General features: G+C 35.0%; 1 protein-coding gene across 2 annotated transcripts in view; it reads left to right on the plus strand.

Moving 5' to 3' along the window:
• Positions 1 to 7011, plus strand: part of VWDE (von Willebrand factor D and EGF domains) — a 79111-nt gene extending 72100 nt beyond the window's left edge. For both annotated transcript variants that reach the window (XM_032287077.1, XM_032287078.1), the window contains 5 exons: positions 385 to 480; positions 574 to 669; positions 1404 to 1499; positions 4046 to 4149; positions 6700 to 7011. In XM_032287077.1, coding sequence (XP_032142968.1) covers positions 385 to 480; positions 574 to 669; positions 1404 to 1499; positions 4046 to 4149; positions 6700 to 6714 — 407 coding nt within the window. In that variant the 3' untranslated portion in view covers positions 6715 to 7011. The remainder of the gene's footprint in view (positions 1 to 384; positions 481 to 573; positions 670 to 1403; positions 1500 to 4045; positions 4150 to 6699) is intronic.
• Positions 7012 to 18073: the final 11062 nt, after the last annotated feature.

The following is an 18073-nucleotide window of genomic DNA, read 5'->3' on the forward strand; positions in this document are numbered from 1 at the left end:
TGTCTAATTTCCACAAGAACTGGTACATTCTTATTTTGAGCTAGGTTTTGACTTATTATCTGGGTTTTGTCTAGATCATTCCATGCTTTACTTATTGTATAGTGAAACATAAGATTTATAATATATTCATTGTAATACCAAAGACTCGATTTGTTATGAACACTTAACCAATACATTCAAACTGTGCTAACCCTATAGCAGCTTATAGGTATAAGCATCGCATTTTGTGATTTAGAAAGGACAGATTTAATAAGGGATCTCTTATCTGAACAGCACAGTTCTCTGCCTTATGGCCTTATTGATAACAAGCACATGATGCTTTATGTCTCATATGTAATAATTGAATGTGTAATATTCACAGATTGCTGCCATGTGTTCTTTCAGCTTTCTGTCACCCTCCCTGTAAGAATGGTGGCCACTGCATGAGAAATAATGTATGTGTCTGTCGTGAAGGATACACTGGTAGGAGATGCCAAAAAAGTAAGACATTGCTAAAGGTATTTGTCAACTACAGGTAAAGCGAAGACAAAACTGTGGAATGTAAGGGCTGATCTTTCATGATTTTACTTTAAGGCATCTGTGATCCTCTGTGCATGAATGGAGGAAAATGCGTGGGACCAAACACTTGCTCCTGTCCTTCTGGTTGGAGTGGGAAACAATGCAACACACGTAAGAGGAAGCTTAAGACGCCAAAGCTTTCGTCCTTCATGGGAACATAAAGCAGAATTTAAAACAGAGAATATTGTTTTTCACTTTTGTTTGCTTGGTCTTTTTAAAATTTTTGCATAATGTAGGAGATGTCTTTTTGAAATAGTGAGTTTCTACTCTTCCGAACTCATTCTTTCAGGTAGCAAAAGAGGATATATTGTATTTTTCAGCTTTTCTACTGCACTTGCCAGGATAAGTAACAAGTCCTTAAGTCCTGAAGTAGGGGTCAGGGACAGGTTTTAAAAAATTAGTGATTTCGTGGCCCCACCTCAAACTATCCAGGTCTAACCTTTCCAAGAGGAGGTGACAGTGCCACTCAGGCTGGTTAGCTCCTGAGGGTGGCTCTTCGTTCAAATGTTTCATTCTTTTTTTCCTTTCTGTAAATTATTTTAAATTAGTCACTACTAGAGTGTTTTGATCAAAGTGAAAACATGAGAAGCAACCTAGACGACCAACAATTGGAGAAAAGTTAAATCATGATGAATTGAAACAATGGAACATTTTACAACTGTTAAGGTCACATTTCCAAGAATATGTAGTGACATTCAAGAATATTCTTGATAAATATTAGGGTAAAAAAGTTTCTTTAATCACTGACTTTTAACGATGTCTTTTCTTTTCTCTGATGAAAAGGGTTATGGATAGGATTTGACTAGTCATTAAAAATTTTAACTTGTTTCTATTTCAATTGGCAGCTATCTGCTTGCAGAAATGTAAAAACGGTGGTGAATGCATTGCTCCCAGCGTATGCCATTGTCCTTCCTCCTGGGAAGGAGTGCAGTGTCAAATACGTAAGCCCACAGGACGTGTTTCTTACTATTGTTCTGAATTGGAATCTGTTATAATAATTAAAGTACAGCTTTAGGACAAATACATAGGGGTAAAAAACTCCAGCGTGATGATACTTTTTAAAAAACGATTTTAGAAATAAAGCTTACTAAATTTTATATTCATTTAAAAGATGAAAGTATAGTGTAATATATTGACAGTTTGTGTGACAGAGATAATTTCAAATTATGGTCTGTGGATTACCAATAAAATTGCTCAGGTAGACCAAAGAAGGTGTTGATAGACAGAAGTTTAAATATTATTTCATATTATAAGATGAATACATATTTATCACGGATACCTTAGAAAATATGGAGACGTATTAAAAATTATTCACTCTAAATTTTACCATCTCCAGAATTAATTTCTGTTGCTTTTTTAGAGTTTTAGTATATTTCTATCCCATGTTAGTCAAAAATTTCTACATAGATGAAATCTTAAGGTGTAGAGGAAGATCAAATTGTATGCAATTTCGACATTTTTTGTGGAAACTTGAAATAACATGTTAAAATATTAACAATGACTAACTTAATGGGAAAAACTGGAAGTCCCTCAAAATACTTCCAAATGGTTAATAATTATATAATTTCAAAATTCGTGGCCAAGCGTACTGTAAACTGAAATTACAGTTTTATTATGATCATACTTTCTTACTAGAAATAATGTACCTTCCATTTCAATGTCTTGTGAACCACACCCTTGTTTCCATGCATCAGAAATTTTGCATGAAATGTTTGTGACACTTAAACCTTGTTTTATTAGTAAATGCTCTTGTAATTTATATATTTCTTATCCTAGGAAGGCATATCAAAGTATTATTAAGTGCTGGCATTTGCATAGGAAATGTATGCTCAAAAATTGATAATTCTAATTGGAATTTAGATGTGATAAAATGCTAGAAAAAAAAAGAGTTAGCAACCTCAACGTGGACTGCTTGTTCTGGAGTGAGCTCTATGTAGACCATAAGAGAGAAAGATGAAAAGATGTTAAAAACACATTAATGAAGAAATATGCTTCAGTGGTTGCAGATTGAAGTTGTCTGAGCACAGCCTGAAGCTGTGCACCCTGTTTCTGTACCCTGCAGCATTTTTATGTGAATTTAAAAAGTCATCCTACTTCAAGTTTTTATTTCCAACTATTGAAAAACTGTCCAAATATATTGATATTTCTTAAACAAAATATGTTACTACCATCTGCTGGAAAATTGTTGTAATAAATATTCAAATCTATGGTATCTATCATGTGAATGCTACTTCCTTCACTGTGGAGCCCTTGTGGATTGATTATACAACCTGCCCAATTGTATACAGCAGCCCTGATGAAAACATATACTGTCAACATTGCATTTATCTTAAAGGACATATTATTCTTGAATGTGTAAGCTTCAAGTATGTGATATTGAAGCAGTAACTATTATATAATTTTATGGTATGCTAATTTTCACTCAATATTGCTTAAAAACATTTATGTCCTTTAAAAACAAAATTTTAAGCAATATATTAATTCCATAATATAAATATTACAAAAGTTGCTTTACCCTCCCCCTTATGTTTAATATTTTAGTTATTTTCAAGTTATTATGAAGGATTATAAGCATTTTCTTTCTACAAGTAGATGATAAATAAATCGAGATATTGAGATAGATATAGGTATTTTTAATTGCCTTAGAAAAGATTTCAAGGAAAAAATTTCTGATATAGACAGCATGAGTATTTTTCAGAAATTTCCAATAGAGTTGTTTTACGTTAAACTTCTAATGGTAGTGTAAAAATTGTCAGTTTTTCCATACACTAGCCAGTATTGAGTTGTCTCTTTTAAATTTTTGCTAAATGTTAAAAAGCAAATTATAAATGCTATCTTCTGTTAATGACTTTGGCTCCTCTAAAAAAAAGAGATGTATTTCAAATACTTTAAAATATAGTCGCCGGGCGTGGTGGCTCACGCCTGTAATCCCAGCACTTTGGGATGCCGAGGCGGGTGGATCACGAGGTCAAGAGATCGAGACCATCCTGGTCAACATGGTGAAACCCCGTCTCTACTAAAAATACAAAAAATCAGCTGGGCATGGTGGCGCATGCCTGTAATCCCAGCTACTCAGGAGGCTGAGGCAGGAGAATTGCCTGAACCCAGGAGGCGGAGGTTGCGGTGAGCCAAGATCGCGCCATTGCACTCCAGCCTGGGCAACAAGAGCGAAACTCCGTCTCAAAAAAAAAAAAAATATATATATATATATATATATATATAGTCAATGAAATTTTTGTTTCTTTTAATAATATCTTTATGGAATTCCAAAAGTATTGTTTGAGCTTTGGGTGTTTTGTTTTTGATGTGTGTATGTTTTCTGAAAGATGGGAGTGCATAGATTAGATCCATCCATCGATGGTTCGTTAATAGATTCTTGTGACGGCATTAGTGTCCAGTCACCACATAGCCTCAGACAACTGGAATAGAATATGTCAGAAGCATTTCATGTCAAAAGACAGTTATTGTAAAAATTTGTGTATTGCAGCAATTTGCAACCCAAAATGTCTTTATGGAGGCAGATGCATATTTCCGAATGTGTGTTCCTGCCGCACTGAATATGCTGGAGTCAAATGTGAGAAGAAAATACAGGTATTTCGAAGTTTAAAAAAGAAAATAAATAGTAGACATTGACGTTTACATATCTCTTCTACTTAGTAATTGTTACCAATTAATGTTTTATTTTCTTTTATTTCCAAAATAAGAATAAAAGTATTTGCCTGTAAAATCAAAAATTATGTCATTTTTATGTTACAGTAAAGTCATTATTTAAAATTTTGATGTGTGGTTAAGGAATTTCAATGTATAGATACAATTGTCCAATGTAATGCAGTATTTCATGACACTGGAGTTGAGACAGCAAATATTCCACAATATAAATTCAAGACACCACTAATTTATGTTTTGGTCAAGTACTTGGTCAGCAGACTACCCTCACCTGTCTCAAAAAATCCACCACTTTTAAATAAGTAAATCACCACTTCATTTACTTGAGGGTGGTTCTCATCATTTTCAGTGGGGCACATGCCACTAAGGCCTTGTCTATTCTCGTTTGTTTTCCCCGACAGTTATTCTTTTCCTTCATTTGCCCCCTATTAAAATCTGTTACTAGGAAAGAGTAGAAAACAACTCTTGATATTATTAGAATTAGGATTTCTTTGTATTTCAAAAATCAAGGAATGGAAGAAAGATCAGAAACTTTCTTGGAGTTTCTGGAACTGCCCACACTTGTTTGTAAGGCCAATGCTATAACACATATCTTTTAAAAGTTTCTGTGACACTATTTCTTCATACAGGATTAAACTGCATTTTGTTTGATCTCTAATCTTAAATTTCCAAATATCGACAGCTGAGATATTATTTCAGTCCTAATTCCTATATATATACAAGGGTCGCTCTAATAATCTCTCTCACAAAAATGCAGCAAACATCTAAAAAATCTCTTAATATGCAGGAGTTATAATTTAAAAAGTCATGATATGCCATTTAGCACTTCAAATGCCCCAAGGTCATGAATATGAAAGTCTGCTGGAGTACTAGAATTTGACAACTGATTAGAAATTTTCTTCTTGAAGCTTGATATGGATCAGTGTGACTTAGAGACAAAGTGGATGTATGTATAGTATTCTCCGAGCACTGGTGTCATCCTGTATGATTGGCCCCCATTATGAAAATAACCAGATCATAATAGAGCTATGGTTTGAAAACTGGAAAGCAAAAGTTATTGAGTATTTATTTGATTAGATGTTGTTTGAGAAAAATCAAAATAAAAGCTTGAGCTTCTTTGGGTTTGAAGGCAGCCTAAGTATGCATTATCTGATTTGATTTGATGTGAGATTTTTATGGCACAGAAAACCCTATGACCTCCAAAGCTTTTTTAACTCCACTTTGACAGTACTAAACTTAGGTGGCTGCTCTATATTGTATTTTATGTATTTATTTGCCATCAGATTCTTTCCTCAAATGATCAATAGCAAGTCATCTTTATCCCCAATAATGTTGCTTCTGACAATGGATTTGAAATCACACTAAGAAGAAAAAAATGTCAGGAGGCCATGGGGGAAAGCCTTGAGGACAATATGTCTTGTTCTAATGCAACCTGGTCTCCCAAGCGTATAGCTTCAATCTCATTCTGTATTCATGATGATATTATTATCATTTGCTTTTGATATTTCTTTGGATCCCACACACAGGTTAAAACATAAATTTTTTTAGTGGGGAAAAAAGCAGCCACTATCCACAGGTATCCACGGAACCTTCTCCAACTCCCTCTCTGTTCCCCTCTTTCCTACCTTCCCCAAGGGAGAGTTCTGGCTGGCCAACTACCTCCTGGCTCTTTCTCAGGCACCCTGAGGTAGTGGGTTAAAAAAGAAATGGAGGTTACTGATTGGGTTGCTAGAATTTCAATGAAGAAAAGAATTACTGACTAGCGACAAGAAACACAGAGAAAGAGACAATAAGCAAAGGAAGGAAAGATGCTAAGAGGATGAGTTGACAAAAGGCTTTGGGAAGCATTGTAACGTCCTGCTTGCTGCTGAGTGCACTTACACTGACCCTGCCACTTATTTGCTCTGTGATTTTGGCCAAGTTTTGCCCTCTGAGTCTCAGTTTTCTCATCTGTAATATGGCACTAATAGTAGCACCTAATCATAGGCTTACTGTAAGGATTCAATATGTTAATATATGTGAAGTACCTAGAACAGTGCTTGGGATATAACAAGCACTATGTAAGAAGATTGTGACTAATTACACTGAAGAGAGGAACAGTAAGAGGTAGAGAAGAAAAAGGATGGGGAAAGACACGTGAGAGAAACGTTGCAATGCATTGTGAATATCAACAGTTTTTTTTTCCTGAGGGGTAGCAAAAATTAATTAGCTTTATTGGACATGGATGTTTCTAAAGTGTAACCCTGGGCCGAGATGGAGTCACCTAGTATGCAAGCTCCATTTGGTTATCACTGCTTGGACCTTAAATATCTCGATTAGATTTCAATGTTATGAAAATAGTATTGAGTCTAGTGGCAAACAGAACTAAAAGAGCCTTACATATCATGTCAGCAGGAAGAAGCTAACAAATAATGAGTAAGAGTTAAATGATTTTATGCTATTCATTGAAACACAATTTCCTTCTTCCTACTACAGATCAGACGCCACTGAGTAGCATCGAGTATATGAATTAAAAGTCTGTATCTTAAGAACGGAAATGTGTTGTTCAGAAAAAGTTGGAGATAACTCGACGTTTATTTGAACATCATTTAAAAAATATCTTAAAGACTAAAGAAACTAATAAAATATATAATGATCCCAGTTGTAATTATTACAGAAAAGCAAAGAAGAAATCCAGGTAATCTAAATTGGATGTTGAGATGGAATAGAATATTTACATATTGAGATGAGGTATCTGATATTCCATCCATTTGCAATATTTAATAAACTGTATATTTTCTCAGCCCTAACTGTGACTGCTTCTGTACCATCAGGAGTCAATCAGTATAATGGAAGCCACTTGATATCTTCCTGATATATGATGTTTGTATAATAAGAACTGCATAATAAGAACAACTTGGTCTCCCCAACCCCTTATTTTAACCTAGACATTCCTTCTTTTGATCCTGGGTCTTTAGATAAATTCTTTCAACCAACTGCCAATCAGAAAATTCTTGAATCCACCTATTATGTCTCCTCCCTAAAACATAAAACCCAGCTGTAGCACGACCTCCTTGGACACATGTCTCAGCATCTCCTGGGGCCATGTCACAGGACATGATGACTCATATTTCACTCCGAATAAATCTCTTTAAATATTTTACAGAGTTTGACTCTTTTCACTGACAATAACTTGCTTCACTATGTTTTATGTTACCAGACATTCAGAAATATAAATGCAAAATAAATGTTAACACTTAGTATATACTTAAATGTTTCTTCAGCTTTTGTGAAAATAGGAGTATTGTAGATAAAAATGAATATTTTTAAAACAGTTATTGGAATTAGTATGAAAATAGATACAACTTTTATATCAGTTTGACAACTTTGCTCAGTATACAACTGTATGAGTGGAAAACAAATTCGTTTTCTTCCTAGGATACTTTCACAACACAACAATCAACACAGAAGACTTCTGTGACCTCTGGTCATCAAGAAGTTTATGGGGAATTCTCCCCAATAATTAATCAATTCTGCAGCAGACAAAAGCTGATGTCCTCTTAATTCAATTCAATTCTGAGACTATCTACCTGTAGTAGCATCAGATGCCTCAGGTTGAGGGCTCTGTCCCCCAATTCCCCAGACTTCCCCACTTCAGATGGCAGTCACATGCTGTAGATTGTTTTACCTGTGCCTCTGACTGGCCGGCTACAAATTGGAGTTCCCACAATCTCTTCCTCTCAGATTTGATTAATTTGCTAGACCGGCTCACAGAACACGGTGAAACATATTTACTGCTTTATTATGAAGGATGTTACAAAGAGCACAGGTGAGGAGGGCAAAGCATGTGGGAAGGGGTGCAGAACTTCCATGCCCTCTCTGGGCTCCTCCAGGAACCTCTGTGTATTCAGCTATCTGAAAGCTCATCTGTACTTTGTCCTTGGACCTTTATGGTGACTTCATTACATAGGCATGATTGATTGAATCATTGCCCATTGGTGATTGACTTGACCTTCAGCCTCTCTCCCCTCCGTGGAGGTTGGAGGGGCTGGGATGAAATGCCTAAAGGTGTCTTGGTCTTTCCTATGACCAGCCTCCCATGACCTGGCTAACCAGGAGTCCCAAGCCATCAGTCAACTCATGAGCATACAAAAAGACACTTATCACCTTGGAGATTATAAGGATCTTAGGAGGTATATGTCAGGAATGGGATGAAGACCAAATATATATTTCACAATATCACAACCACATAGCAATTTTATCAATAGCCTTATTGATTTTTAATGTAAACTTTTTATGGTTATAAAGTTATAACTGCTTAAAGACTTATTCTGAGGTACCTGAACTAATGCAGTTATTCACCACATAATGAATGATGTTTCAGTTAATCGCAGACTGTATATACGATGTTGGTCCCCTCAAATTATATTACTGTATTTTTACTGTACCTTTTCTATGTTTAGAGCTACAAATACTTACCATTGTGCTACAATTACCTACAGTATTGAAATACAGTAACATGTTGTAACGGTTTATAGCCTACGTGCAACAGTCTGTATCATATAGCCTAGGTGTAGTAGGCTGTACCACCTAAGTTTGTGTAAGTATATTCTATGATGTTAATACGAAGACACAATTGCCTAATCATGGATTTCTCAGAACATATACCCTTCATCAAGTGATGTATGAGTGTACATTACATTTTTCATAAACGTTTTTTGATCTACATCAAAAATGTTGATAAAATTAAAATATTAATCAATACACTAACCATTTATAATAAATTTAGTGGACCTGTTTATGTTAATAATGAAGAAATACCATGGTTTACAGATTTCATGTAAAAATCACTCCTTATGAAAGATAATGACTCATGAAAATGAAAGTAACGTTTAGAAATGTGAGTTTAGAAAAGCAAATAGTTTTATAAATTTATGGCTAGAGATTTAATTTTTGCCTTACGTCTTAGTGATATTTCACATCAATTAATTTGAACATGTTTTATTCACAGCCTATTTGGAAAATACTTTGAAAACAATGAGTGTTTAAAAATTAAGCAAAAGTACTTGAAAATATGTAACTTTCAATATTTATTTTATAAATTTTATTTATTAATATGAAGAAAATCTTTTTATGTTGCCTAGGCTAGAGAGTAGTGTCTATTCACACTGAATTCTCATAAAGAATTTAGTTATAGACTTTGCTTAGTTAATATGTTTGATGGCTTTGCATTTATTCATACTAACATTGAAATGAAATGTATGACAAAATTTAAAATTTCAGGTTAAAAGTATTTGGGGATATGTGGAACCCATAGTGACAATATAGACATATTGTATGTATTTTTTCAATTTTGAAAAAAAACATTAAAATTATGTAATTTTTAATGAACTTATGTGCTAGAGTTTAAACCAAGTATTTATGAATCAAATTAGTATAATATTTTGCTTTTATGCCACTTAATAATTTGTTTATGACTTATAATTTGCTTGCCAGTTACTTCTAAAATGAGAGGCAGTGGCCTAAATATTAAACAACATGTTATATAGGGGGAGAAATACATGACAGAAAACCTAAAAGAAGATATATTGTACTGTGTGTCTAAAATGTTATTAACTATAAATAAGACGTAAATAATAACATTAAAAGATTCTATTCTTTTTAAAAGAGAAGAATAGCTATTTGTTCACAGAAAGCAAAGTAGGGAATCAAGTGGAACTTGCTCATCAATGTTTATATAGTGGGTATTGCCTAGCACTGAAGCTGATGTTTCCTCAATCACTGTTTGCAAAAGATACTGAAAATATCAACTCAATTCTTGTTTCTAGAAAAAAAGTCTGACAAAATTCCTAAAGATTGCATAAGTCAGGTGGGTGCAGTGTTCTGTGCCTGTCATCTCAGCTACTTGGGAGGCTGGGACAAGAGGATCACTTGAGCCCAGGAGCTGAAGTTTGTAGTGAGTGATTATTCTACCTGTGAGTGCTATGAATCGCTACTGCATTCTAGCCGGGCAACGGAGACCCCATCTCTTAAAAACAATTGCATAAGTCTTAATACATTTTCCTTGTCTATGAAGTAGATAAGATATTTGTAAACAGCAGTAAAGCAAAGTGTGCTAAAATCACTAATATTTAAAGTTGAATAAGATATAAGACTTATTTGCAGGTGACTTTTATTTTTCACAGAACTCAGCCCTTAATTTCAGAAAACAAGCCGTGCAAACTGACCCTGTTGACAATTCTTGTCAAGTTTATTTCCTCCAGTTTTCAATTTGCCTCACAAGGACCTCATCACGTAACAGTTAAACTCTTCGTTGACGTTGAAAACTATGGGCAGCATCCTTAACACTCTGCTTCCTTTGAACAATCAGGCTTGTAATAGCCAGGACAAGTCTGCAGCAGACAGGTGTGTTGGATTGCTACCTATCCCTGGCAATGAAGAGTGGGAAAGTACCCTCAGTTTTCCTCCTTTTCTGTATTTCTTCTAACAGCCCCCACTTTAATGGAAATTGCCTCCCTTTTTCCAGGTGGGAGCCATCAAATTAAGAATTTTTTTTCTTTGATGCAACTCAATAAATATGGTGGTTGATTAAAAAGATACAGCAATCAAGACAAGAAGTGAGGCTGGATCTAATATTAGGGAGCCAGGAAGCAATCAAGAGACTCATTCTTTTCTCTTTCTGGAGTTGCACGGATCGTCTCTTCCTGGCTTCTCTGTAAATCTTTAATTCTCTTTGCTCATTGCTGTTATTTATTGATTTTCCTCAGGATTCAATGTGGTCACCAGATCAATGTGCTGATCTTTCTAGTCCAATTACTGCCACCTGTTGCCTAGAAAACATGTCATTTAGTTCAAAGGTCTTGAATGAGAAAAATCTCAGAGCGATTGGTAGCACAGGATGGGTGTGAAACAGTGACCGTCCCCAGGCCATCAGCCCAGGTGAGGGCCTGCAGAGTCATGGCAGGTGGAGTTGGCTGTTTGCTAAGTTACAGGGAAGTTTATTTTATTAGTTCGTTTTCACACTGCTCATACAGACATACCTGAGACTGAGAAATTTACAAAAGAAAGAGGTTTAATGGGCTCACAGTTCCACATGGCTGAGGAGGCCTCACAATCGCAAGGGAAGGTGAGAGGCTTGTCTCAGATGGTGGCAGACAAGAGGATGAGAGCCACGCAAAAGGGATTTCCCCTTATAAAATCATCAGATCTCTTGAGACTTACTCACTACCATGACAACAGTATGAGGGAAACCATCCACATGGTTCAACTATCTCTCACTGGGTCCCTTTCACAACACTAGGGAATTATGGGAGCTATAATTCAAGATAAAATTTGGGTGGGGACACAGCCAAATCATATCATTCATGTTCTGAGTTGGACAGGCAACAGTTCTAAATTCAGAAAGTTCTCAGAGCTTGACTTTTGTGATACTGAAATTGATCAAGGTAAATAATTAGACCAATTCGAATAGCCCTCTATTCTTGAAAAATGATGGTAATTCTAGAAAAACCTTGGCTGTCAAAGATTTTTTAATTTTTGCTTTATTTTATTTATTGAAGGCAGGTAAACGAAAACTATGTACAAATATTTCTGTCAAAAGATTGCTAGGTATGATAACCTCTTCACTCAGCCTCCACTTTATTTTCGTAATTATTTGATAGCACACCATAACAATCAGAAGTGCTTCCCTTAGTGGAAGTAGATCAATTATGTGATTATCATTTTAATAAACTAAGTGAGGATAATTAGAAGAAAAAAACCCAAAATGTATTGAGCATGATTTTAGGGATTCTAATTAATATTAATCCTTCAAACACTCAAGTTTTTGAGAGAAAAGATTTCTCTCTATTTTACAGATGACAACACCAAAGCCCAATAGTTTCTTAAATACAGCGCTGCTCACACTTTGCCGTGACTGTGTTTGAATGTGTATCTGACACCAAGGCCTATTAACTACGTGATATTATCTATTTTTTAAAAAAAACAAGAGCTTTTAATGGCTCAAGATCACTTGATAATTTATTAAAGATATTTCTGTCCACTTTTCGATCCATATTATGGGTTGATGACATAAAAATATGCCTGTTAAAATGAGGTATTCAATTTATTAATTTGTTGGACAAAAATATTTTGAAAAAAACTCTTCAAGAAGAATTTGTGAATTACCAGTTTGTTTTGTTCTAGCTATGGATGTATATTTGTATATGGAGAAGCATCTGCTAACATCACCATGTAGAAATAGAACGGAGGCAGGTGAGCAGCAGGGCAAATTGATCTGAGGCTTCAGAGTCAGGTGTACCTAGATTTTAATTCAATCCTAAATCATGGCTCCACCTCGCCACAGTTGTGTGGGCTTGTACAAAGGGCTTTACCTCTTTCTATACATGAATTCCCTCATTTGTAAAATGGGGATAAAAAATACTTATTTCATAAGAGAACTGTGTAATGTTAAATTTAAAATGAGATTATTATTGATATGGTTTGGCTCTGTGTTCCTACCCAAATCTCATCTCAAATTGTAATTCCCGGGTGTCGAGGGAAACACCTGGTAGGAGGTGGTGGGTCTCACGAGATCTCATGGTTTAAAAGTGTGGCACTTCCCCCACCCCACCTTTTCCTGCTGCCTAGAGAAGAGCGTGCTTGCTTTTCCTCTGTCTTCTGTCATGATTCTGAGTTTCCTGAGGCCTCCCCAGCCATGCCAAACTGTGAGTCAATTAGACCTCTTTTTTTTTTTTTTTTTATAAATTACCCAGTCACAGGTAGTTCTTTGGAGTGGTGTGAAAATGGACTAATATCCTTGTAAATAGTTTTTCACAGTGACTGTTATCTAAATCCCCAGAACATGAGGTTTATTATTTTTTGTTGTTGCTAAAAATGTATCAGCCACACCAGCTGAAGAAACGACAGAAGGACTCCTCTGTTTGGATTTTAGAGTTTACCAGTGATTACTATATGTTGCTATTTTTTTGTTAACTAATTAACTTTAAAAAGCACTGATTAAACAAGATGTGAGATTAAAATCAAAACAAAATGTGCAAACATAAACTTTAAATCAACTCTGGCATATAAGAAGAACCAGACTAAGAAGGCTAAAGGCAGGTAGCATATAATGACTGAAACTGAGAGCTGAATGCATGCCAAGCTGTGCTCTAAGTTGTTCACCAGGGTTAAGTTGATTACCCACTGTACTCACCTGTGTAGTTCATGAGCGTCTAGCGTCAGCCTCTGAAAAAGACCCTTTTGACCTTAGTGGGCCTTAGGCGCTTTTGTCTTCACAGATCTATCTCTCCATTTAAAAATATCAGAAAGAATATTTTACAACTGGGTTGATATAGAGATGAATATGTTAGTATCATATATTAAAATAGTTTATTTGACCTAAACATTTTTTAATACTGATTTTAAAACACATGAACACATTTTTGTGGGCCTTTAAATGTACGGTGGGCCATAGCCAGTGTACCTCCCTCGCTGATCAAAATGGGGCCCTTTCTGGCAAGCGTACTAGTTCAGAGACTACAGAGCTCTTTCAACGGCCACTGCAGATGCTTTGAGAGAATAAAAGAAAGAGAGGACAAAGCCGATGACATGTCATTTTTTTGTTTTTAGTTGTAAAGACAGACTTCTACATCATTGTTGAAAGACTTTTAAGCTGTTTTAAACTTTAAAATGTTTCTACTGCCAGATGAAATTAGCTTATTTTGCCTGCAGATGGTGCTGGATCCTCAGTTCCCAGGTAACACATTTTGATAAGAGAACATAACTAAATATGTAAGGCAAACATGACATTTTTCGAAAATAAAATTCCCCGTAATTAACATGACATCAGTTTTTCCTGTGAGCCTAGAGTCTTAGGTATACCTGATACTTGCCAATAATTAGAGCCACTTGTCTGAGAGCAGTTAAATATTCTCAATTTGCTTGTAAAAGATACTGCTTTCCTTCAAAGATTTGGTGACTGAGTCCATCTGAGATTTAAATTTTTCTGAGTAGTATTAGATTGGGCAGAAAACATTTTTTACTTCTGAATACATTGAACTTAAAAAGTCAAACTGTGAAAATAGCCAATACTTTCAAGTATTTCAAGATTATACCTTTTCCCCTGTCATTGAGAAATAATAAGTCAGTATGTAGCACACCCTGACGGATAATAGTGTCTGTAAGGGATAATGCTTTCTTGAATATGCTTGGTGGCTGCTTCTTGCCACCATAATTTTGTCTGAAATAAGTATGTTTCTCCCAACTATATATCTGTATATGACTATATCTAGAGAGACTTTAAGACACTATGAGCTTCAGAATAATAATAAAACTTACCAGACATACATTGTAGTAAGAATTATCTCAATTTATTTCCTAATTTCCTAGATGGATGATATACAGGTATTGATAGATTAGGTGGGTATAGAGACAACGTATATAAAGTAGATTCTGTTATCAAACTTTTATCTTCCTCACCAAGGAACTTTATAATCCTTGTTAACATGGTCAAGCGATCTCGTTAAGGTCTAGTTTGCTTTCTTCTTCTAAGATCTCAGTATAATTATCTGTACTTCCTTTACTGTTTCATTCCAATTCTACCTGGGCTAAGACGTTCCTTTCTTAGTTGACGGCTATGATTACTAAATGAAAGAAAATTCTTAGGGCTTGCTTATTTCATGGCCCAAAATCTTTAGGCACCAAGACCTGTCAATTATTTTTTGTGGGCAACTTCGATGCTTCCTCCTATATTAGTTAGTGGAGATGGTGACTGATACCTCATCCCCCTACTCTGTCTGCCTATTACATCAGCATTCTCTGATGATACATTCTCACTGCTGGCTCATATTTTCTGAGGACTGCAGGAGGGGAGGAGATTATTTCTCAACTCTTCTTGTGAAAACAGTCAATTCTTTCTTGGATTTGACCTGTGATCTATCCTCCCCATATCAAGGAGTCAAGCCATTTCCAGTATAAGGCCATAAAATACCCCGGCTGCACCATTACAGATGAGATAAACATTACAGACAAATCTATCCTGAGCTCTCATTTCTAATAGTGAGTGGCCTACATAGAAGACTTGAAGGAGACTGACTGGTTCAATCTAGGAAAATACTGCAAGGCAGCAGTAGAGTTTGGTTTAATATGTGGACAGTTTCACAGAGAAAATTACTCACATGAATCACAGGCAAATATTTTGAAAAATATACTTTTATTTTTATTCCCACAAAAGAAAAAAATAACTAGAGGAAATGGAATTTTGTGCTCCTAGAACAAAACCTAAATTGCTCACTTTGAGGGTTGTCACTGGGCTGTTTGCCTGGCTCTGTGTGTAGAGCAAGGGTGGGATTTTTCTAGCTCCATGTGGTTGAACCAAGAGAGGCAAAGAACTAGGGAGGACTGAAGGTAGGTTCCAGTTAATGATAAAGTCCTGATGTGTAATATGTTCAAAAAAGCTTCCAATCTTAGATTTGCACTAGAAAGGAAGAGGGTGCCAAGGATTTTTTTTTTCCCAGATGAGAGAACAGAGATCTCAGACAGAGTAATACCTGTTAGCACTGCTTGCATGACTTACCTTTGACCACTGTTAAACCAAACAAGAGGAAATTTCTAGATCTAATTGTTTGAAGCACTATTATTGTCTTCAAGTGGGTAAATATTGAGTTTCCACAAAAATGCAAAAATTCATTTCCAACCTTTGTGGGCAGGCAGATTACAGGCTCTGCCAGTACCTATTAGTAAGCACCAGTAACACAACCTGATAGAAAAAGAATGTTAGATGTTAGATTTCCCCACCATCAGGGAATACTAAAATGATGAGCATGGTTGAAAGATAAATGAGAAACCAGTTTTTACTTCTAATAGAACACATGTTGAAAGTGAGCATGTAAGATTTTAACTAATTAGGCCTCAAGCTCTTTTTAAAAGGCACATTGCAATTAATTAAAATGACTGCTACTCATTTTTTTAAAAAACAAGGTAAATTTTTAAATTATACATACAGAACTGTCAGAGAAAGTAAGCATGCTTAAACTTCCATTTTACAGTTTTTGTGCTGAAATAGATAAACTATAAGATCAACTTTATTTTTTCTCAAATTAAATTTTAATTGACTTAAAAGTATGTGTATTTACCATGTACAACATGATTTAAAGTATATATACATTGTGAAATGGTTAAATCTATTTAATGACTGCATTACTTCACAGTTGTATTTATGGCGAGAACACAGAACATCCACCTTCTTAGCATTTTTCTTATTTTTGAGCTGCTCATTTGAGTTGAACTTGGCCTGAATGCTTCAGCTGACATTTTACAACAATTGAATTAGATTAACAAATACAGATTAAAATCAAGATGTATAACCTTTCACTGAGGACCAAACTTAGTAAGAGTCATCATTTCTCCCTTAAGAGCAGTGGTATAAAAGGAGACCAATCAGTGGAAATTTAGAGATAGCCATTAGGGGAGAAAATGCTTAATCAGAGTAAGATTCTATCACCAACAACATTCATTGTAGCATGATTTTTAATTAATTTTTAATAATGTTAAAAATAGTAAAATTATTTTAGAATATGATAAATTATAACAATTATAATTAATAATTAATAATAAATTAATAATAAAATATGTTAAGTAATCGTTAATAGAAAAATAGCTACATCATTACATTTCCAGCCATGAGATTTCTATATAGCCAATAAAACAATGATAATGCAGAACTATATCTTACATTGTATGAAGATGACTGTTATATTAGATGAAAAAGATGAAAGCAATATTTCCAGGTAATAGAGTATACTCTAATTTAAAAATGTATATGTTTGCATATGATCGTGCTCAGAAAACAGCATCTTAAAATGAAAGCCTTTGCAGCAGCCTAAGCAGCAAGTTTTTCTCTGACCTTCTCTTGTCCCCTGTCTCTCAGTCCTGTTCACCCTGGAGGGTAGCCATAAATACTAGAGACCCTCTTCCCCAAGGCAGGTCACAGAAACCAGAACCCCTTTTCTCCAAAACCAGCCGTAAAACCTAAGCGTATTCCTCTAATTTCCCCTTGCCTTTCTGTGTAAAAACTAGCTGTAAAGAAATGATCTGAAGTACCTTGTTTGACTGTAGATCATGAGGCTCCCATTCCAGATAGGCTCTTCCTCAGACCAGGAAGGAAGGAATGCATGCTCAGAAGAATCTAGACAGCCAGAGTTTCCTCACTCAGTCCATCATCATTACATCTTGCCCTTTTTGTCCAATCATGTTTCTACATGGCTATCCATAACCTAAACATAAACATGGACAATTTCTTCCATATCCTTGAGTCTTCTGAAAGCCCTCATGTATACATGTTAAATAAGTTTGTATGCCTTTTATTCTATAAATCTGCCTTTTTGAGTTGACTTTTCAGAGACACTTCCAAGAGCCTTTGGCCCCTATACATGTATAAATACACATAACTTTTATTATTATAGAAAATTTCTGGAAAGACTGATACAATTTAAAATTGGTTACCTCAAGGGAGTGGATTCGGAGGTTAGGGGTGATTTAAGTAGTTTTTAATATTACTTTATATGTGTTTTTACTACTTAGAATTTTTATAGTTATCTTAAATTACTTTCATAATGTATCTTTTGCAGAATCTTCAGTTAGCTTTAATTTAGCTTTCTGGAAAAAGCAGTTTAGAGACATTAAGAATGAGTTGAAAATTAAAGAATCATTGCATTCTTTTTCTTAACTAAAAAGAGGCGATAAAAATTAATAGAAAAGTTAATGTTACTTGTATAAAATTTTAGTTGTGATATTTGTAATTATGGTATTTTCAGAATAAAAAATTTTGACCTCTCATTATTGCCTATGCGTTAAAGTTGGGAACTATGTATTTAGATTAAGGGAAATGGTC

Source organism: Sapajus apella, unplaced genomic scaffold, assembly GCF_009761245.1.
Source record: "Sapajus apella isolate SASKATOON/1434 unplaced genomic scaffold, GSC_monkey_1.0 scaffold19, whole genome shotgun sequence".
NCBI classification, from domain to species: domain Eukaryota; kingdom Metazoa; phylum Chordata; class Mammalia; order Primates; family Cebidae; genus Sapajus; species Sapajus apella.